Source organism: Onychomys torridus, chromosome 5 (genome assembly GCF_903995425.1).
Source record: "Onychomys torridus chromosome 5, mOncTor1.1, whole genome shotgun sequence".
In the NCBI taxonomy this organism is placed as follows: domain Eukaryota; kingdom Metazoa; phylum Chordata; class Mammalia; order Rodentia; family Cricetidae; genus Onychomys; species Onychomys torridus.
The window spans coordinates 104,553,749-104,577,296 of NC_050447.1; the positions used below are offsets into that span (position 1 = coordinate 104,553,749).

The 23,548-nt window shown below is 43.2% G+C and overlaps 1 protein-coding gene across 2 annotated transcripts in view; it reads right to left on the minus strand.

Moving 5' to 3' along the window:
- Positions 1-227: 227 nt before the first annotated feature.
- Positions 228-23,548, minus strand: part of Exoc2 (exocyst complex component 2) — a 168,623-nt gene continuing 145,302 nt past the window's right edge. For both annotated transcript variants that reach the window (XM_036187151.1, XM_036187152.1), the window contains exons 24-28: positions 9,161-9,216; positions 8,048-8,170; positions 5,510-5,571; positions 3,693-3,752; positions 228-698 (exon numbers count right to left, since the gene is read on the minus strand). In XM_036187151.1, coding sequence (XP_036043044.1) covers positions 605-698; positions 3,693-3,752; positions 5,510-5,571; positions 8,048-8,170; positions 9,161-9,216 — 395 coding nt within the window. In that variant the 3' untranslated portion in view covers positions 228-604. The remainder of the gene's footprint in view (positions 699-3,692; positions 3,753-5,509; positions 5,572-8,047; positions 8,171-9,160; positions 9,217-23,548) is intronic.

Below are 23,548 nucleotides of genomic sequence, written 5' to 3' on the forward strand. Positions count from 1 at the left end.
GCAGAAACTTCAGTGTTTAGCACTGAGAAAAATTAAAGTCAGACTATAAAATTCAGAGTTCATTTATGGACATTAAATTATCCAAAATTCAGCAATTTTATATGTAGACTATATATTTTTCTTTAAAACAATTAGGAGGTTTAGAAGCATTTGTGCGAAATGACGATTTTTAGGTTTAGGACACAGCTCCAAAGCCATGCCCATAAATCTCTTCTCAAATGCCTCACTGGGTTGGAGACTGCCAACACTGACAGTGGAGGGGCGCTGAGAAGCACATTCACACACACCATGGGCCACTCCAGAACATTCTGGGAAAGACCCTGAAGCTCACACCATGCAACATTTAGCAAAGAAACACATTTTGAAGAGTATGCTATGCAGCCTTACAGGTCCAAAGCTAGTAACAATACAACTTGTTTGTGTGTACATTTAAAATAGGGTTATTTCAACAGGCTGAAGTGAAATACCCACCAACATCTTTTTCTTGGGGAAAAGAGAGAAGTTAAACGCCGTGAGTGCTTGCTTAGGCGTGGGCTATCCCTCTGGCACAGGAAGAGGACAGCCTCCCATTTGACCTCTGTGGCTGCTGGGCCTCCGCATGTGGCTATGTTTTCATCATGGTTGGAGACGCAGCTTGGAAACAGGTGAGCTGCAAGTGCATGCTGCTCTTGAACTTGTTGAGCAGCTCCTCTAGCAACCTGAAGGGAGGAGATCATTTAACATTCGGACAGTAAAGGTCTGTGCTAGCTAGCTGCAGGCCAACTGGACACAAACTAGTCATCAGAGGAGGAAGCCTCAGTGAGAAAATGCTGTCACAAGCCTGTAAGGCATTTTCTTAATTACTGACTGATGGAGGAGGGCCCAGCCCACTGTGGTGGGGCAGTCTCTGGGTTCTATAGGAAAGAAAGCAAACAGCACTCCTTCATGGCCTCTGCATCAGCTCCTGCCTCCAGGCTCCTACTCCACACGAGTTTCTGCCCTGATTTCAACGATGAACAGTGACATAAAATAATAAGACAAATAAACCCTTTCCCCCCAAGTTGCGCACAGACATGGTGTTTCATCACAGCAATAGTAACTCTAAGATCAAGTGGTTTTCCTAGTTTGATTTTCTGCTGCTGTGAAACAACACTGTGAACAAAAGCTACTTGGAGAGACTTATTTAGATTACAGGTTACATCCATCCATCATTTGGAGAGCCTAAGGCAGAAACTCAAGGCAGGAGCTTACAGCAGAAACACAGAGGAATGTTGTTTATGGCTTGCTGTCAGGCCCACAGCAAGCCATCTTTCTCACACAGGCCAGGCCCACCGGCCTAGGGATGGTACAACACACAGTGGACATCAATTAGCAATCAAGAATATGCCCCTGAGACATGCTACAGGCCGATATGATGGAGGCAATTCCTCAATAGAGGTTCCCCTTTCCCTGGCCGTCAAGCTGACAACCAAGAATAGCTATCACTAGCTTACCTGGCCGTCAAGCTGACAACCAAGAATAGCTATCACTAGCTTAGTAACTCTACAAATATGCAGGGAGCTGGTGGGCCAGGTCTGACTGCCATGCTGTGTTTAGAAGAAAGCCAAAAAAGCCAGTCTATGGGATCATAATCAGCAATGGAAATATCTCAATCAAAAAGAAAGAGGCTGCTTAGAGAACACAGGAATACAAGTCTCTATTTTTCTCTCTACACCCTTCTCCAGAGTCCTTAAAACAGGGTAATGCTCAGGTCTACTCTTTTAATAATTACGCTAACAATCAAGAGAAACGAAAACTCCCTCTTTCTTGTCCAGTTCTATGACTGTTAGCAAGAACATAGTAGGGGCAGTTCTAGGAGACAGGCCTTTCTCTCACTCTACTCATTACATTTTTCATTTCATTTTATTTATTATTATTATTGTGTGCATGGGGGGGATGGCCTGCATGCCATAGCACACATGTGGAGGTCAGAGATAACTCTGTGAATTTAATTCTCTCCTACATTTATGAGGTTGCCGTGGAGTGAACTCAGGTCAAATGGCTTGCACCATCCAGTACCAACTATCTTTACCAAACTGAGCCTATCTGTAGGCTGCAGCCCTACTCCTTTTATGATGTCCCTCTGGTGCCAGTACCAACTATCTTTACCAAACTGAGCCTATCTGTAGGCTGCAGCCCTACTCCTTTTATGATGTCCCTCTGGTGCCAGCCCTTTCCTTTAGTCTCTACACAATTCAGTTATTGTTGTCTCTCTAATCCTCCATTTTGTCTGCACAGTAGTGAGCAGATGTGGTGACTTGGGCATGGCAGAGCCTAAGTCAGTTCTACCTCCACTAGGAAATCACTGTACATGCCATGTTTATTTCCCTTGTCTGAAATACTTTAGACATGTCTAAAGCCAGAAGGACTCTCAGAGCTCATCTAGTACAGATGGAACCTAGAACCGTGCTTGGTTCCATGAAGATCAGTGGAGTCTGTCACGGATGAACAGTGATCAATACTGGAACATCATCCCCACAGTATATCAGTCCTGATCTAAGACACACTAGGTTTCTGGGTCTTTGTTTTGTTTTCTTTTGGAATTTGAGACAGACTCTCAGTTTATACCCCAGGTTATTCTAGAAATTTAAATAAACATATATTTATCATTATTTTGAGTGAAAGAGAATGTGTGCATGACATGCGGGAGGGGGGCACAGGAACATACATGCAGGCTGGAGGACAATTCGTGGAGCTGAGACTCTCCTCTCTTTATATGGGCTCTGTGGACAGAGCTTAGGTTAGCAGACTTCCACGGCAGCTGTTTTAACTGCTGAACCATCCTGGCCTAGACCTCCCAATCTGCTTGCTCCTGAGCACTGACACTACAGGCACACAAGACCTGAAACAACAGCATATCAGCTCAAAGAGCCAATCATTGGTTGTTCTTGATGCTCAAATGTATCCTTTTGAAACATGTTCCATGTATTAAGAACAGTGGTGACTATTTTTATCTTTTATTTTAAAGAAATGAAAAGGGCCTAGAACGAATTCCCAAACAAAAACAAAGTAGGGACTGGAAGCAGGGTGGTCTGTGTTGTGAGGCACTGTTCTGCTGCTTGCCTGTCTGTGTGGAGATACACACAAGGGTCTGCACTGAGGTCACACATGAAGGAAAGCTGCTTTGCCCCCCTTTCTCCAAGCCCAGGCACTCTTCACGACCACAGCTGGTCCAGGCCCTTTCTCTGCACAGCATTTCTCTGGGCTGTCCACAGAGCCCAGCACTGTGTGTTTTCCCCAAGCAAAGGCAAGTGGACTTTAACTAGGAAGGGTGACAAGGCCAAGAGCTACAGGGTCTCCACCGAGCTGAGGCTAGATGTATGTAAGCTGTGTCATGAGTGCAACTTGTCTAATACTGTTGTATAGGAGTCAAAGTCAGTGGACGATCCTGATTGTTCTTCTTAATATGGAAGCCAGTGCTGCAGCTGCCTAAGTCCAGTGTCTTTCTCATGTTCTCTGAACCTGTCACTTACAGCTACAAGTCAAACCCAAAAGACAGACTTCATCCTGTCATTTGGAAGATAAGAGAGGCCCGGGTAACCAACCCAGCACACCACAGTACAGGGTAACCTATGCTCCCTTACACCCAACCACTCTCAGACTCCTCCAGGGTCCTTGGCCAGCAGAGCTTGTGGAGCTCAGGCAGTGGGCTGAGTAGTGCACTCAGAACTTACTTCTTGTCCGCGCCACTTGCAAGCTGAGGCAGGGCTTCCAGGGCCTGTTTAAAACTAGACCTGAAACACAGAAGCACACCAGCTCAGAAGTCCACAGTTCTAAGCAGAATTCATTAGGGAATCACTGTAAACATCCTTGAGTACACTGGAAATATAAAGAAACTAATGAAGGCCAGTGAACTGAGTGGAGGTGTGTGAGAAAAAGTAAAAGTGAAAAACAAGAGGAAAAGGAAAAGGAAAGGAAAAGGAAGGCTATGGTGAGCATACAGCAGGGCTTCGGGGCAGGCCAAAGAGACACGGTCAGGAAGTGGAGTCTGACCCATACAAAGAGATGCTGCTCAGGAGGGCAGTGAGGCTGGTGTGACTGTGCAGAGACCGGGGTGGAGGGTTGGGGGAGGGAGGACTTAAAAAAACCCACAAAACTATATCTGTAGGACACTGACAGCTTAGACGATGACCTGACACATGCCATGAGCCTCACAGGTCTGTCTAGGAGTTCACAGGTTGGGTGTCTCTAATCTGAAATCCATTGTGCTCCAAGATTTAAAATGTTTTAAGCACCAATAGAATAGGAGGTTCCCTATTAAATATTAAATTACTTTTCTTTTTCATTGTCTTTTGTGTACACGGGTATTTTATCTGCATGTACATCTGTGTACCACAGACATGGCTGATGGGTGTGGAGGGCAGGAGAGGGCACTGGATCCTCTACGACTGAGAGGCAGACGGTTTGAACCACTAAGTACTGGCACTCAAACCGAGATTTTCATCTGCCAGTGCTCTTCCACTGAGCCATCTCTCCAGGCCCTCAATCAACTGTATTAAGTTACCTTAAGTCATGTGTATGGATACAATGAAACATAAATAAATTCCTTGTTTAGACCTGAGTTCCATCTCCAAGATAACTCTTTATGTAACAACACCCACACAATCTAAAATTTAATATAATTAGGTTCCTGAGTATTTTGAACACAGGATACTCAATCTGTATTATCTTGAACCTAGGTTCCAAAGTGTTACATTCAAGGGGATAAACAGGCCTACTCATATTACCATTTTAGGCAGAAAAAGGAGTGGTCGGGAAAAGGTGTGTTTAAACAATGAACATAGGAACCATCCCGAAATGGTTTGTGGTACACCATGGCAAGCAGGAAGAAGATAATTTTACCTGCTAAGAAAATACTGAATGTTCTCACTGTACTGGTGACAGCCATGCTGTCAAAGGCTAGGGATGCATGAATGGTGTCCCGCAGTTGCCTCGTGCTCACAGCACAGGCTGACGTCCCCGGCAATGCTGTGGCTGTGGTAAACATTTCTGAGCACGCGGGCAGTAGGTCTGCTCATTTCACCTACTGATGTCTCAATAGTAGGAAATCCTGACTTTCATTCAAAACAGCTAAAAGTTACCATCAAATTTCCACTACAAAACTCTGCAAAGAAACCACAGGCTTCCTCTTACGCCGATATTTACAACACTCAAACTGTCCTTCAAGTCTCATGAAGATTTAATTTTTTTTTTTTGGTCTTTCTTTTTAAAGGAGTATGTCATACTTGGCCATATTATTTAAGAGACTAAGATTTATAAGTAATGAATGAAAAAAATTACATTAAATTTATAATGTGCTCTAAAGAAGTGGCCTTGAGTGTCATTATCTTATTGTAGGCTTGTGCTTTTAGTAAAAAAATCTCTGATGACATATCAGATTTATCACAACACAAATCAAATGTAAGAGCATCTTACTTTGGTAAGTTATCTGTACATGAGTAAAGCCATTTTTGATGTATAAAGAACTAGGCAGCAACGCTTGGCATCTCACCTGCTTTCCGGGGTCAGGTAAATGGCTACAGTGTCTCTCAGAGCACAGATTTCAAGTCTTGCCTAAAGATGGGAGAAAGGCAAGAGTGACAAGTGTCAGGTACAAATGATGGCAAGTGCTGAGGAGACAGCCTGAAGCCTGCTTACTGCAGCCCAGGCTGCTCCGAACAATAGCACGGTGACAGTGGATGTGAAAGGACTCTGGAGAACAGCACTAACATCCCAGTGTGCCCTTTAATCCTGCTGTCAAATACGACTGTCTGGGGAGGAGATGACATATCGCACGATAATTACTACCTGATTATTATTATTCGCCGTGTGTGTGTGTGTGTGTGTGTGTGTGTGTGTGTGTGTGTGTGTGTGTAAAACATTAGCTCGAGTGGCTGGGCTTGCTTCCTGGCACCTACATCCTTTGAGGTACAATCTCTTCTCCAGTAAAACTAAGCTCTACCAAGTCAATGCAATCACTGTTAAATTCACAGATGAGCTTTTAAGAAAAAAAATGCAAATTGACAAGTTAATCCTAAAATTGATATGGAAATGAGGCCCCAGAAAAGCTAAAATGATGTTGGAAAACAACAACTGATTCAGAAGCCTCACATTTTCTGATTTCAAACATTCACGCAGCAAGCTATGCTAAGTCACATCAGTGTGCCTCCACACATGGACAGACACAGAGCTCAGTAATGCAGAATAGGGGTTGGGGATTTAGCTCAGTGGTAGAGCGCTTGCCTAGCCAGTGCAAGGTATGATCCTCAGCTCCAAAAAAAAAAAAAAAAAAAAGCAATGCAGAATAAAGCCAACTGATTTCCACCAGGGTCATAAACATCCATTCATTGAACAGAAACAACACAACTGGATCCAAACCTCTCTTAACATAACTCCAAACAGACCACAGGGAGACCTAAATATAAAAACAAAAATGGACTATAAACTCTTAAAAGAAACAGCGTTAAGTTTTTGTGACTTCGGCAAGTCTTCTGGGAAAATGCAAAAGTACAAGGAACCAAGGGGAAAATCAGCTGGCTGCCATGGAAACGAAGTACAGCCACTGAGTAACAGATGCCACGGGGAAAGTGAGACCACAGCCCACAGAGCAAGAACCCACAGCCTGGAGGACAGCCAAGGTCCAGAGGGTGGTTCGTAACAAGTTATAAGGCAAGGGGGGACAAAAGGCCTTGGGCAGCAGTGTCACTGCTTGGCAGACACTGGCACTTCCAGTGAGGAGCTGTGTACCATCACTCACTGAGCCACACACCAACCTTCTAATCTTGAGACAGTCTTGGTGAATTGCCAGGCTGGCCTTGAACTCACTGTACAGACCTCACAAACCCTGATTTGACACCCTTCTGTCTTGGCCTCTTGAGGAGCTGGGATTCCAGATGTGGACCACCAGGCCCAGCAGCAGATCCGTTTTGATTGAGTTTCCTAGTCTGAGGCAGCTTGGTCAGAGTGAAATCGTACTAAGCACATGTGTTTACAGGACCAGCCAGGAATGTGGGCAGTGCTCACAGAGCTGTGATGCTGCTCTCTGGAAGCTTGCCTGTGTTTGGGGCTGCTCCCAAACCTAAACCATGAAGATGGGAAGCGCTGGATTGAAGTGGGACAACTTTCAGGCTAAACATCCAGAAATAATGGGAAATGTGCTGGAGTTTCATTTCTTCTAAGTCTGCTCCCTCAATGCCAGTGTGTCCTTTGGGGCCATCAACTGTGATGTTTATTTAACTAGAGACGTTAAGCTTGCAAGTGGTAACTGCAGCAGGCATGCCTGAGAGCGCTTCCTCGGCTATCAGCTGAGGAACTGCCCTATATCTTTTATAGCGTGTGTGTGCGCACATGCATGTGTGTTTTATTGAGGAGTGAACCTCCGGGGTCCCACACAAGCAAGCACACCTAACACCACTAAGCTCCACCCCCATCCCACCACTACTTCTTCAAATGCATACCCACTGTCTCAATACACAGAAAGCTCACAAGCAGGAGGCCACTGTCTCCTCTACATGCGCACTGTGTCACAACAGTTACCTCACTGAGGAGGAGGAGGAGGAGGAGGAGAAGGAGGAGGAGGAGGAGGAGGAGGAGGAGGAGGAGGAGGAGGAGGAGGAGGAGGAGGAGGAGGAGGAGGAAGAGGAGGAGGAGACAACTATTTACACCTCTGAACTATACAGTACTGAATGCTTTGGAAAGACATGGAAGGACTCGGTGGATCTGTGTTCAAATAGTTTTATGAAACTCTTGAAGGTTTTGTACTGTTTTAATGCCTTGAAACAGAACATCTGGGAACTGCACAGATCACACACAGTGTGTGTGTCAGTATGTATGTGTGTGCATGCACAGTGGATATATATGCATGCTGCACAGTGTTTGTGTGTGTGTGTGTTTGTGTGTGTGTGTGTTTGTGTGTGTGTGTGTGTGTGTGTGTGTGTGTGTGTGTGTGTATGTACACCTCTGAAATTAGTGGGGGCACTGGAAATAACCAGCTGTGTTTATAAGGCAGGTAGCTAACAAATATCTCTATGAAATCGGAGGATTTGGGTACCTGCAGTGCTCCATTTCTGCTGAAGGATGAGACGCACTGCATCAGCCGGCTCAGCTCTTCAGAGACTGCTTCGACCACCCTGGCCAGGACCCGTGGCACAAGTTCTTTGGAAATAGTAAACACCTGATGGGAGGTTTAGAATAAGAAGAAACAGTGCATTACATATACTTTTCCTGGCTCCTGTCTGTCAAAACACAGTAAGAAAAACAACAACAAATCTCTTAAGTTTTCTAAGCTAAATTTTGAAAAAGCAAAGTTATGAATGGAAGATACATAAACTTTTGTTTTTAAAATTTATTTTATTGTGTATGTGAGTGTTTGACCTACACATATGTATGTGCACCACATGTGTGCCTGGTGCCTATGGAGCTCAGAGGAGGGCATCAGATCTCCTGGAACTGGAGTTACCTGTGGTTATGAGCCATCATGTGGTGCTGGGACCAAACCCAGGCCTTTCACAAGAGCAGCAAGTATTCTTACCTACTGAGCCATCTCTCCAGTCCCCAGATGTATACTTTGGCTACATTTACTGATTAATGACAAAAACAACTTTTTTAAAAAAGGTACTGCAGATGTTGACTAAAAATTGTTTCGAAAATTTTGTCTTTTTAATGCCCCCTTTATAAGAAACAAAATTTATAAAAAAGATAAAATCTCTGAGTAAGTACTTGCACAATTTAAAAAAGATTAAGTGAGCTGGTTATTGGTGTAGTGGTGTGCACCTGCTATCCTGGCTACTCAAACAGATGAGGAGGAAGAGTTTCAACCCAGAAGTTTGAGTCCAGCACACACAATGACATATGGATACACAGACACAAACACATGCACACAGACGCACATGCACACTGACACAGATGCACATGCACACACATATAAACTCACGCACACAGGCATACTCACACATCATGCACACAGGTGCACACGTAAAAAGACATACACAGATGCACACAGAGATATACACACAAGAAAACTGAGCTTTATTTTACTTACATGCCTAAGATACATTCTGAGGGGGAAAAGAGACCTCTCCCATGAATAATAATTGAATTCGCTTCTTTTTCTTTCTTCCCCCTCATTTACCTGCTTTTGTAGGAACAGTTAATGACAGCTTACCTCTGCATGCACAGCAATCATATTCACCAATGCTTCTTTTAAATAGTTTCTGACACCTGAAATCAAGATGGGGGAGGGAAAGGCACTCAGGGAGATCCGCCGGCAGCGCTCTGCCCTGCAGCATCAGCATGCAACTACCAGAGCAATCTGAGGTGAAACTGAAAATAACACCATCACTGTCCATTTCCTTTGGAGATCAAACCGGTGAAAGGACATTTCCAGAGAGGTTAAAACCAAAACGGCTTAAATGAGACATTTTCTTTCACTCTTTTTCATTCTTATCACTGGTGGCTCTGAAGTTACTATCAGTTGGTCTCAGAATCAAAACTTAAAAATATCCTTCTAGCTCACATGCGTATCAGACAAAGTGCAGAGGACAAGAGGGGGTGCTGAAGTCTGTACGATGCATGTTAGACATCCACTGCAGCATTATACACAATGAAGTTTTGATTCTGAGGAATCACTTTATTTTTCCTGTGTGTATGTATGTTTGTATGCACCAAGAATGTGTGGTACCTGCTGAGATAGAAGGCCAGGGGGCATCAGATCCACTGGAACTGGAGTTGTGAACCACATAGCATGGGTGCTAGGAACCAAAACAGGGGCCTCTGCAAGAGCAGCATGCCCTAACCTGCTGAGCCAGCTCTCCAGCCCATGAGTAACTTTCAAAGAAGAAAACCTTAAGGTCTTGGAGATCACTCAATGAGTAAGGGTGCTGGCCATGCATGCAGGAAGACCTTGAAACCCAAACACCCATGTAAAAAAACCCTGGGCTGGGCAAGGCTGTGCCTTTAACCTCAGTTCTGTGGGGACTGGGGTGGAGATGTGAACATCACTGGGCCTTCCTGGATGCCAGCCTAGCTCCAGGTTCAGTGACAGACTCTGACTCAAGCCAGTAAGGCAAAGAGTGAGAGAATAAGATACATAGGTGTGCTCCTTCCCCACATGTACCCAAATACCCCACTACACACAAGAAAAACCTGTCACAAAATTAATTAGACCTGATTCTATAAGGCAGGTTAAAGATTGAACAAAACAAAGACATCAGAATGTAGTCCTGAATTAACGAGCATAGCTTCAAGTTAACAGCAGCACCCAGATTATGGGTGCAGAGTATGTGGTCACAGCTTTCTGAAGCAGCTACCTTCTAGCTGTGACTTTGGTGAGAAGGCCTTCCCACGTGTCGAGTGAGTGTAGATTCCGCACCTCCTCTGCCAGACTGCAGTGAAGATTAACGGCGACCACACACACATCCTACTGTTCACCATGCTCCTTAAGAGACTGCCATGGTGCAAGACAAATGCAAAAGCACAGTGTTTTTTCCTGTAACTCCAAAATGACAGCTTTCTTCTGGAGTGGAATATTCTAGACTGCCTTCTAGAATTAACTACAAAGGCTGAAGGACAGTATTCTCTCAGACTCATCCATAGCTTGGCTATGCACAGACCATGAGCTGCAATCAACATTTTCTGGTTGTTTTGAGACAGGATCTTGTGCAGTCTAAGATGGTCCTGAACTCACTATGCAGTCAAGAATGACCTTGAACTGATCCCTCTGATTCCCCTTCCTGAGGGCTAGGATTACAGGTTAACTCCAAGGGAAGCAGAAAGGAGAAAACAAGGGACCGATGAAAGTGAAATACACTAGCTTGCAGAACAAAGCAATTGCTTCCAGTCAAAGTAGCTGGGCATGCAGAGCTGGCCCTTCTCCAGACAGCATGTTGAGTGAGCATCACTCCGGGTGTCAGAGCAGGACACATGAAGGTGCACCACTCAGACTCTGGTCACTGTCTGGGGTCTGGGGCAGTCTGTGGGACTGGATGTTCACATCTCTATATACCCCAAAGTGAGACCAGTGGTGCGCTACACAACTAGGAGTTTTATAAAACTCCATAGCCTCTGTCCTGTGATACCTGCTCTGTTAGTGCCACTGTAAGGCAGATGCCAGCAAAGATGACTGGAAATCTAAGGGCAGTTTTACACTTTTAAAAACTCTTTAATGCAAAGTGAGAGTGGAGCTAGAGTGCTGACTACTAAGCCAAAAATTAAACTTCAACTCCAGCAAGGCAGTCACATGCCCAGTGACCGTATACTATGAATTCACTCTCCCTCTGATTCTGACAGGAAAAGCATCTGACAAGACCATTATGTATCACCAACAAAATACTCCATATCAGAGACAGCCCTGGATTAGTCAAGATAATTCTAAAGATGCAGCTGTGACAGAGAACAGTAAGAACATCAGCAGAGAAATCAGGCTCCTGTTAGCCTGACTGCAAGTTTTGCATGGACAGCAAAAGAAGCCTTAACCTTGGGGAAGAGTATTCTATAATTCTTGGAGTTTTTATCTTTATGACTAGGGGAAAAAAAAAAAAAACCTGCTTCTCTTCACAAAACACCCAATAACTGCTCTGGGGCTAAGCGGCATGATGGGACAGAGAAGGGACAACAGATAGTCTGGGGTAGACGGAAACAGCTCTTCTGTTTAAGCGATGTGTCAGACCAGTGAGGGCACTAGTGACAAACTGATGTCAATCACCTCTGCACAGGGCAACCAGCCTCAGCTGGATCTTGCTAAAGCAAAATATTAACCTCCCAAAGCAATGCATCAAGCTGCTTAGGATGGGGCATGCCTGCAACCCTAGAATCCAGGTAGCCAAGGCAGGACTGTGAGTTCCAGGACTACACAGTGAGAGGTCTGTTGGGGGGAAAAAAAGGAAAAGAAAAAAGAAAAAAAAGGTTAAAAATTCTCTGACTCTTTTGCCTGCTCTTGGGATTCTTTTCCTCCTGTTGGGTTGCCATGTTCAACTTTGATATGAAAGTTTTTGCTTCATCTTATTATATTTTATTTTGTCATGTTTTATTGTTATCTCTTAGAGGCCTGTTCTTTTCTAATGAGAGACAGAAAGGGAGTGGATCCAGAAGGGGGGCAGGCAGTGGGGAGGAACTGGGAGGAAGAGAGGAAGAGAAAACTATAATCGGGATTTATTGCATGAGGAAAGAATCTACTTTCAATAAAAGAAAAAAAATACTGAAAAAATAAATGAACCACAGGCTTTCTCTTTTCAAAGAGCAACTCACTACATCAAACAAGTGTCTTTCACTATCAAATAAACTGATATAATTTATTCAAAGGAAGTAACTACAATTATTCATTCATTTGTTAATACAAATTTCTTGGGATTCTCTTATGTGGTGGACTACTAGGTACATATCCAGCACTGAGCCCTTAAAGGAGAATATGTTGATAATCCCAGAAAGAAGACCACAAAGTAACCAAAAGTTTGATCACAATTTACTGCTGTTTTTTTTTTTCTATAAGCACATGTAGCAAATTCATACAAGGCAGTTATATGAAAAGGTTTTAGGTTGCCAAGAAAACCAGTTTTAAAGAATCTGTAAATTTGTTTCTGTGTTTGGTTGCTCTCTTCATTTTGTGAAACTCTTGGCTGTTTAAATGCTAGTACTGAAGTAGAGGTAGAAAAAAGTCAGGGTGATGGGCTAGCCCAGGTAGCATGCATGTTTGGAAACGGTCGGTCTGCCTGACCCATCATGTGGTTGCAAGTAGCTGGCAAACGTGCTTTTTGCTGACTGGGCAAAGGAAAAGTACAGTTGGGCTTCTATATCCAGAGACACCATGCCCACAGATTCAACCAACAGCCAATGTAGACCACGGCAAGCATCAACACATACACACTTTTTCCTGTCATTATTCCCTAACTAAAAGCCTGTAACAGTTATCTGTGTTGGGCATCATTAGGATCTAGAGGTGAGTGGCAGCTAGGAGGACACACAAAGTCCGGGCAGCTCTGTGCCCTTTCCCAGAATGGACCAAGCATCTGGAGCACTGATGTCTACACTGTGGATGCTGTGGGCAAATGGTGCTTGGGAATGGGAGGCTGGCCGTCACCTGTGGCCTTAGGGACAACAACCGAACCCGCCACCTCTTCCTTCAAGGAAGAGGAAAGGAAAGGAAGGCAGACGCCAAGAAGATGTCACCCAAGAAAGATCCCAGGAAAGCCGTGCAGATATGCGCTGTCTAGAACTAATGGCCATCCTCCTGAGGTGGAAGGCAGGATGGATTCCAAAGGTGCCTTGGTTTTAGTGCCTGGGACAGGATCAGAATTTGATCTTTGGTGAGGAGGCTATTTCTACAGGACAGATGACTATGAGGGGGCAGAGACACTGCAGTCTACTCTGGTGGCAAATGGTGGTTTCCATCCTTGTCACGTTTTATTCTATTTTAATATTATTGAGAGTTGATCAATTACTCCTTATGTTCCTTGAGGTGAAAAACATACATCTAGGACCCAAATTGTGACTTGCCGATCGCTAACCACATGACCTCAGACAACTCAGTTTGCCTCTCAAGTGACTGCCAGCTTTGAAAGGCAGTGATTACAGTGTGTCTTTTGCTAACAAAACCATTATTAAAATGCTGTTTGCTTTCTCATTCTTCAACAGCACCCATCCACGCTGTGTGAACAGCACTGTGTGGTGTAAGAAGCAGGCAGAGCACATACAGCCTGCAGCCCCAGGAGAGATCACTTTGGTGGAAGAAGTGTTCTGTTGAGTCACAAGCAGGGCATACATTCCAAGGGCTACAGCTTTAGATAGAGACATAAACAGCTGGCTAACAGGCACACTGGGTATAAAACACACTAACTACACTGTATCTTCTGAAACTCCAGGTGTACATGTGCACACTATACCCACTGTTTCTGCTCTCCAGCTGTGGCAGTATGGGAATTGATTAACTGCTGAAAACTTGTTTATAACACATGGTGGCAACAGGCGGCTTGACATGAATGACTTACAATGTGGCTGTGGTGGGGAACTGTCTATGATAAAACTTCTGTGCCAGTTTCATACCAAGTGTGAAGGTGGTGCGTTAGTGGAATTCATTTGTCATATTTTGCTTTGGCTTTCAAAAAAAAATGACAGAGTATCATATATTAGCATGGTCAGGGGAGACCATGATGTCTGGTTTGACCACTAGATTTTTTAGGGCTGAAGCGTCTAAATGAACTGCTAAGTGAGTGTTGTATAGAAATCGTGTCTAGAAAATCAATAATTAAAGGAAGACAGAACTGTGTGTAAGATTTAAGCTCCATAGTTAAATAGCCTCAGGCTTCAGCAGGCTGCTAACTAGAGACATGTGAGCTATTATGAGGAGATGTCCTCTGACAGGGCAGGACATCTCTTACTTTTCACAGGATACAGGGAAGCAAAGACAATAGTTTTGAGATGAAGCACCAGGGTCCGTTTAAAAACACAGTTAAAAACAACAGAATACAGCGTTGCTGAGACTCAACCAACTGGCTTCCCCAAACAAGCTTTGCTCTTCTGGTGACATCATCCCAAACAATAAGCACTGCTTTGCTCAGTGCCAACGGTGGGCTAGACACCATGGCAATGCTCAGGTAGATAAGAACACCCTGGGCACACCGTGTGTTAGAAAACCCTGGGTTTAGTTTGCATTCTGATGGCAGTCTGCTGTGAAGTGTTAAGTGGACAGTATAGACCTGGTTAGGAAAGGATGGCCATCTGTGTTGACAGTGTGCACAGGGATAAAGACAGAAGACTGACTTGCTTCTTAGAGCTGCAGGAAAGTGCCAGGGTATTATGATGTCGTCGTGAGTGTTGTTTTTAAAACAGCTCTGCTCAGATAAACCCCCACAACTTTCCATGTTATTTAAGTGAGGGAATGAGAAGCAGTTTCTGAGCATTCAGAATATCGACCTTCTCTGCTCTGAATATGAAATTAGAATGTGTCATGATATTTGACCAACAAAGTGTCCCCACCCACACAGTATGAACCTAGACAATCACTTAGCAATTAATTAGAAGTGTGGAAATTCCCCAAGGAGAACAGAGTTTGCCTCTCCTCTGAGCGGGCTCTTCTAGGCTGCTGCTTGTATGGTGGGCTTCCGGTTAGTGAGCCTGTGTGACCTGACAGCTCCCATGAGGAAACTGTGTTTGCACACAGCAAGTTAAAAAAGAAGCTTCCTGATCAATTTGTCAGTTTCTTCTTTTTCATGTAGGAAGGTCACATGATTTGGGGGTAAGCACACTATTACCAAAAACACACAGTGAGCACTTAATATTAGTATTCCATCCCAGACACCATGTCAGGTCCTGAGGAAAACACAAAGACCTCCTCCACAGAGCTCAGAGCTGAGTGAGGTAACACCCAGGTTTAACATAATAAATGCTCTGACTGTCTTACATGAAAGAAAAACGGCCCAGTAAACTTAAACAGGAAAAGAGCTGCATGATATAAAATTAATCAGGCAGTCAGGAAGAGCTGGGTTGGCACAGGCAAAGCTGCTGTACATGAGAATGGCACCCTGGTGACAAATGACACCACAGACTGTGAAAGGGACACTGGTGCTCCTGTGTGTCCATGACGTGAGAATGCTTCCAGGCAACACCGTGACAGTGTCCACCACATACTGCAACGAAAATTTAAAGGGTGGCTGGAAATGAGGTAGTTCATTGGAGCTTTTAGTTCTCCAAAAAAGGGAAAATGTCCTATTAACTAAAAAGCATTACACAGCCAGATGTCATTCTTTTCATTAATAATAAGAACAAACTGCTTGGCAAACTGCTGAGGATGTACCCACATGAAAGAACAAACTATTGAATGATCCGGCATTTCTTCATATTATTTTTTATTTTGAAATTTAAAAAACTAAATGCTGAAATAAACACAGAAGTATAAGTTTATTTAATAGCAACTAAAAGTTCAATAAATGTCTTCACCATTTTCCCCAGGACAGTTTGGTATATTCTTTCAGACTTTTGCCTAGGAATATACTTTTTTTTTTTTTTTTTTAAAGGCTATACTACAATTCTCTTCTTGAAACTTAATTATACCATATTCTTTTCAGAAGAGTAAAACAATCTGTTCAGAGCAGAGTTGGGTCTTCAGCAATCTCAAGCAGAATATATAGATACCCATGCACTCTTGCTCCCCCAAAGAACAAGTACCTTCCCAGGCAAGCACAGCTTTTCCTGCCGCCCCTCTCTCTCACTAAAGGGATACAGTTGGGACAGTGATGGCCCAGAGGCCACAGTCTGCAAATGAGCCACTGTTTGATATGCACCACAGGTTCTTAGCGGCATATGTTCCCTGCTACACTGTGATGTGGATGGTCTTTACAGCCTGAACTTCAATGCTGTCTCTCTCCTTCATGCCTCCCTCTCCACTAATCCTGAAGCTGCTGTTCTGCCCTTTCAGAATGCCATAGATATGGGGTCATACATTATATATCCTTTGTAGACCAGCTGACTCTGAACTTGCAGTAATCCTCCTGCCTCAGCACCCTGAGTGTTGAGATTACAGGTATGTACCACGTGGCTCATGTATTCTCATAGAATAATCCAGAGGTGGAACTGCTGAGTTCAAAGGTTTTTTTCAGTCTTGGTAGATTCTGCCAAGCTGCCATTCAAAAGGCCACAGGAAACTGAACTCTTGCTTCTTCATGCTTTTGAACCATGAGTTGCCTGGTGCTGCAATGTGTCCCAACTTAGTGGTGATGGCTCACTGAAAACTCTTAAACAGCTATTTGACAAAACTTGTCATTGAAACCATCAAGTAGAATTTTAAGCCAAATTTAAAGGTCAAAGAAGTTGTGCTGAAGACATGCAAACCTTCCCCTCTTCTGCCTGTGTGAAGTCTCTGAAGGAGTCACAGAAAGCATGCTACATCATGCGAACCTATACCAAGAATGCGGACCTTCCTTCCCATGAAGCATTTCCTGGCACAACTGACATTACTTCTCTATAGACAGACTCACTCAAGGTACTCTGCCTAATGTTGTTTTGAAACACGGCACTCCCCAGTAATACTTCAAGAAATCGAATTGGAAAGTCTGGAGACAACCTACTTCATATACCACATTTCCTGTTTTTAACCCCTGTGCCCTAAATCAGTTAGCACTCCTAGTCTACAGACAAAAATAGATCGAAAAATACTATAAATATCCTACAATGTACTTTTTAAAATTGTCAAACTGAAACAATACATGAAAGAAGCCTGGGGTATTTTTTTTTTTCAAGTAAATTATCAATGATACTCTAAAGGCACATCAAGATTACTGCCTATTCTACGAAAAAGAGAGAGAGAGAGAGAGAGAGAGAGAGAGAGAGAGAGAGAGAGAGAGAAGAAAAGGGTAGCCAAACCCCATATCAATATTGGCATAACACACAAAAGAGCCTAAATCTCACACAACCCAGGGAGCTTTTGTTGCAAAGGAGAAAGCAAGTTTCTGTTGACATTCTGGGTCTGCATGTCTTACTGCACAGTCCCACACTGCCTCATCAAGTGTTTAGATGTGTACCCAAGGGCAAGGTGGCCCTCCTATGAGTGTGTGAATAACTTCTGCCTCTCTACTGTTCTGTTTTCTATCCCAGGACTTCATCCTTTTATCAACATGCTGTCCTACTGATCAGTATGGTGGGTTTCCTAGGAAAAGTCAATCCTTTAGAAAACAGAAAGCATTTCCTGCAATGCAAATGCTAATGAGTCCATGGTTTATTATTATATTCAATATATACTTTTATATTCATATATATGTATGTAAAATTCAGTAGAGCTTAACATCAATCAACTGCATAGACAAACAGCTTTCAAACTTAAAAATAGGCAAGAGGAACACAGATTCACACCTTCTTTTCAGAAGTTTACTTGGTGAGTTAAAGGGACCATGAATCACACTAATATAACACATTACGGAATACTCCATACAATTAGCACACAAAGTCATTCCATCCTTCATAAACCTGATGTACAGAATATCAGACTTAAAAGGAGACAGAATTATCATGAATTGACAAATTAACTATCTTGTTTCAACTGGGCTTTGCTCACACAACCCCAACCTCCCACCCCCTACCTCCGGCAAATTTTTCATTAAAAAGCGTCCTTAATTGGAAAAGTGAAAGTACCAAGAAAATAAGATTCATTCTCTACATGCAAATGAATGTTTTCATTCACACTGTGAGCTACCACTTCTGGACTTAATATTGCATAAATAGGAACTGTTCAATTTTCAAAATCTCAAGGAGACTCGTTTAAAGAAAGGATGATTTCACTAAAACTAAACACCCCTGACATTTAGGATGGAAGCTCTGCCGGGAAACAGGCTACTGAGCTGTGGCCTCTGGGATGAAATGTGAGCCGTGGGGATCACATCAACAGCCTGGTACATACGGAAGGTACAGAGCTGCTTATGGGCTGAGGACAGCAGTGGAGTACCACCGTGGGGTGGAAGAAGGAATTAAGTGCGGCCCTCATCATCCTCAACATCTAGCTCCATATGCTGATCTTTGGTAAGGAATAGCCTATTGTTGCGAGTTTAAGGTGTATTTGAGAGAGGTACCTTTACCTTTTACCAAATCACTATCCATGGCTATCAGGGTCTTTCAAAGGAGTCTTTCCTTCTATCTTAAAATGAAATATAACTTCTACATATTGAACTATGTAATTTCATTGTATACAATTTTCCACATGCATCCACAACACATAGCCCCACATGCACTGGCAGGATAAGGATAGGAAATAGGATCTTCAGCAGACTACAGCAGCCCTTGCTTATGTGCAATGGCACAACCTTCCTGATACCTGTCTCTGCGGACACAAACACATGTTGATCTGTTCTTTAGTGGACAGTCACTGCACACACACACAGACACACACATACTAGTCTGTAGTGCCTGGTCACTACACAATAAACACACACTGATCTGTAGTGCATGGTCACTACACACAATACACACAATACACACACACACACACACACACACACACACACACAGAGGCTGATCTGTAGTGGGTGATCACCATTGTTCACATGCATGCTGAAATGTAGTGTGTGGTCACTGCATATGTCAATCTGTGGTATTGTAACCAGTTATCTAGGAAGGAGCTGGGCAGCAAGGTGACAACCCCACCTGAAGGGCATCCCTGTTCAATAGTTTACTTTCAGGGCTGCTCCATGTGGGCTTTCATTTACACAAGCAGCACTGCCTCTAATGAAAACAGATCAGGAACTGCCAGACCGGTTTCTTTTTTATTGGTATAGCCATTTCCCAGCATAATATAAAGACATAAGCCATAGCACCAAGCTACAAGGAAGAGAAATAAAAGCCCAAGAATACAAAGCATTATTTTTTTCTTTTCTTTAACACCATCCACCATCCAATAGCAGAGTAGAAGATATTACATTTTTTCATTTCCATCATATTTAAAGCTTGTAAAGACAAGTTTCTGTAATTTTATAAAACCTATTATTAAAGCTCTTTAACACACAAACTTGCTATAAAAGTGGTATGTATTCTACAGAAGAGTCCCAAAAGTCCTTGTCACCATAATCACAGGCTGCTGCAGCATTTGTAACCAGAAATGACAGCAATTTCCAAAAGCAAAAATGGGCTTTCAAATATATTGTACTTAGGAGTTTACTGTGCTTGTCACTCAGACATCTTGATGATTAGTTCGTGGTATTATCAGAAAATTGAAGTCAATTGACCAAAAAAAGAAGGCATATTCTGAGTATCCTGTACAATGGAGGTTTTATTAACTTGCTCTGATAGACACAAACTGCTTCATTTTGTTCCAAATATTTATAATATAGCCACTTGCTGCGTTTTTTATTTGAAGTCTATTGTTTTCGTGCTTATCCAATGCATAGACCAGACACATTTAAGAAATCATTTTCTGTATCTACTTTGGTGTGTGTGGTCATGAGAATGTGGAGATCAAAGGAAACTTTGTAGGAGTGGTTCTCCCCCTCTACCACGTAGGTCTTTGGGACTGAACCCAGGTTGTTAGGCTAAGCCATTTTCCTGCCCCTCAGGCACACTAATTAGCTTGCTGATAATGGTATTTTTGAAGAAGCCAAGACAGGGAAATTCCAGGTTTGTCAAGCACAGGCAACTCCGTGGCTTAGAGAACATTTCAACTACAAAATCGGGGGGGGGGGGGGGGGGGGGGGAGTCCAAGGCCTCTCTGTCCACTCCATATCTCTAACTCTCTCCTTTATTATGGACTCTTAGGAAATGTTCAAGATCTTGTTTTCAAAGGTACAGAAGTTGGCACCTTGGCATTCAGAATAAATAGCAATCACAATGGCTAATTGCCATGTTGTGCAGGTGGCTTTCACTGATTTTCACTGATTAGTTGGAGAGAGAACATTAGAAGTGATTACTTCATTAAATACTCACTAAGTACCTTTCTTTATCTGTGGTCTGGAGGACACAAACAGCCAGCACAAGTCTAAGTAGGGACTGGTCCATGGAAGACACAGACAGTGAGGACAATTCTAATCTGAGTAGGGACGGCTCTGTAGAAGACACGGACAGTGAGGACAATTCTAATCTGAGTAGGGACGGCTCTGTAGAAGACACGGACAGTGAGGACAATTCTAATCTGAGTAGGGATAGCTCTGTAGAAGACATGGACAGTGAGGACAATTCTAATCTGAGTAGGCACTGCTCTCTTAAAAATTTCTATCAGCTGTTGCTCCATCTAAGCACAGGCCATTTGCAGATATGCAGCTAATGGTTTACTAGAGGTTCCTTGGGTGATGCAGATTCCCACCTCAGAGCTTTCAGGAAGCTGACACTGGAGAAAAGCTTCAGTAGGGTCCAGACCCACAGGGTTCCAGATACCAGGATTGTACACGAAGGGCAGAGAGGTAGAGAGGAGACATGCAGGATGAAAAGAATCCTTGAAGGAGTTTTGAAGGGGAAGTGACAGGAACCAATACTCATCTTACATAAAAACATAAAGAGATGATGAGCAATGGAAACTCCATTCCGAATTAATCGTCCTTAAAAGGACCGTGGGGAGGGAGCTCTACAGGAAGCTAACAGCTCCGAGAAGAAGGGAGTGGGGAAGATGGGGCGCTTTCCCTGGGGAGGTGGAAGGAAAGCAATTCAAAGGGAGAGCGAAAGGGGGTAGGTTAAAAACACCAAAGATGTTTGAAAAAGCAATAGGGAATCATATTGTTTTATTATGAAATACAGATATAATGTGCATATGCATAGACACAGACATATAAATATAATTTATAAGATGAATTTATGCCACTTGGGGTGATAACATTCCCTCCAAAAAGCAATAGACTATCTAACAGAAACCCCAGTAATAGGCATGAGAATCCTCCCTTAAAGAGTTGTTGGTCAGGGTAATCCAAGAGACTCTCAAAATAATATAGGCTATTACTGTAGCCCTTGGTTGCTTGCCAGAACCTAAAAGTAAAATCCTATTGGCAAGGCACCCATACTTCAAACACAAGACTGAGAAACTGAGATGCAAGTGACCTGAAAGCCTGTTTCCTGAAGACTAACTCTCATAGTACCAGAAGACGCTATGCAAGCTGTCAAGAGGGAAAAGTAATCAATAGTCCTACCCATTGGTAAAGCCTAGGAACAACAATGAGCAGCACAACAAGATACCCCTAATGGCACAATAGAGGTGCTTTTGTCTTGAGTGTAACCAACAGCTGTCTAATTAGAGATAAGGCCAACTCAATAGGAGGGAAATCATGCCTGATACTGTAACCCTAGCCAACTACCAGTGGCTGGAGGGGACACAGACCCTAGAAGAGAACCTATCATTTTCCTCAACCAATACAATGTCTAACTGTTTTCTAAATATTTAATACCCACAAGTAAGAGCAGCTCTCCCCCTGAAACACACACACACACACACACACACACACACACACACACACACACACATTTTTTCTGCAACAGATGGAGACTATCTAATACAACTAGTCAAAATGCAGAACGTGAGACCCAGCCCCAACTGATATATCTATAAACCTAAGGATCAGGGTGCATCATGGAAATGGGGTCAGAAAGATTGTGAGAACCAGGATGACAATACCTGCTGCTAGATAGTATATTGCAGACATGACAAGAAAGCTGTACCCATGAAATCTCAATGTGGTTGCCTACACACACCTTCATAATGGTAATATCAGCTGACATGACAACATGGATGGGGGAAAATCTCACAAGATCTAGGAGAAGAGCTACAGGAAACTAACAGCTGCCAGGAGAGCGAGAATCAGTCAGCCACCCTGAGTAGTCAGCTCTAAACCCATTTACACCTGAACAACACTAAGTGGAAAATATACTAAATAGCAGTTAAAGAAGAAGAGGTTGTGAATTTGAGAGAGGCTGTGGAGACACAGGAGGAGATGGAGGGGGAGGGGGAAGAGGAGGGGTAGGGGTAGAAATGATGTGAATACAATACACATGTAGGAAATTCTCAAAAAAAATACATAAAACTAAACAAAACTGTCTTTTAGTTCTAGTCACATAAAAAAAGCATCTGAATGGTGCTGCTTTTCATCAAACCAGAAACAAATTTATAACAGTTATACATAAAGGGGAGGATACTTGAAATACAGATTTTTTTTTTAACTCAGCTCTCAGAATTATTTTAATTGCTCAAAATCAGTGGCTAGGAGCTATAATCTATTTTACCCTACACCTCCATAACACAAAGAAAAGCAAAGAAATTTAAAACCACCCCAAATCCAGAAAGGTGGGCTAAGAAATGTGGGTGGTAGAAGTGACTGAAGAAAAGCCTTCTCATCTCCTCAGCATCCCTATTGGTCTGTCATCTCTCACACCCAGGAAATTATCTACTGCACAAGCAAGAGGACCTATGTAAAGAAGCCGAAGGTGGCAGCACACTCCTAGAACTCCAGCACTAGGGGAACAGAAACAATTGGACTCCTGAAGCTCACTGGCCAGCCAGCCTAGCAAAAACAATGGGGTCCGGGTTCAGTGAGAGACCCTGTGGCCAAAAATATAAAGAAAGCAATCAAGGAAAGATACCTAACAGCAACGTCAGGCCGCCACACTTGTGTGCATTCATGTACACATACACTAGCATGCAAAAGTGCACATATTCAACTAACAAGCACAATTCACCAGCTTGAGTTGCAAAATCCCCATGTTACACAATACATCTAAAAGCCACCAGCAGCTTTACAGCTGACTGCTGCAGCCACTCTAATTTCAGCGTGTTAGCTGGGAAGAGACACCCTGATCTTGGGGAGGGCAGGGCTAGCAACAATAATTTCCATTACACAATGGTTTTCCATTAAAAATACCCCCCCTTACACACACACACACACACACACACACACACACACACACACACACACACACGAGTGGCCTTGAGCACCTAGGCTGAGGATAAAATGACCTCTGGATTTCTTTTCAGACAACTCTGTCCTGAGCCTCACTACCGTAACTCTGATCTCTTAGATCCAGGAAACGGGGCTACATTATCAAGACACCTTCAATGGTGACTTAAACCCTGTAAGTGATCCAAATTTAACATTTGGAACCTATCTGG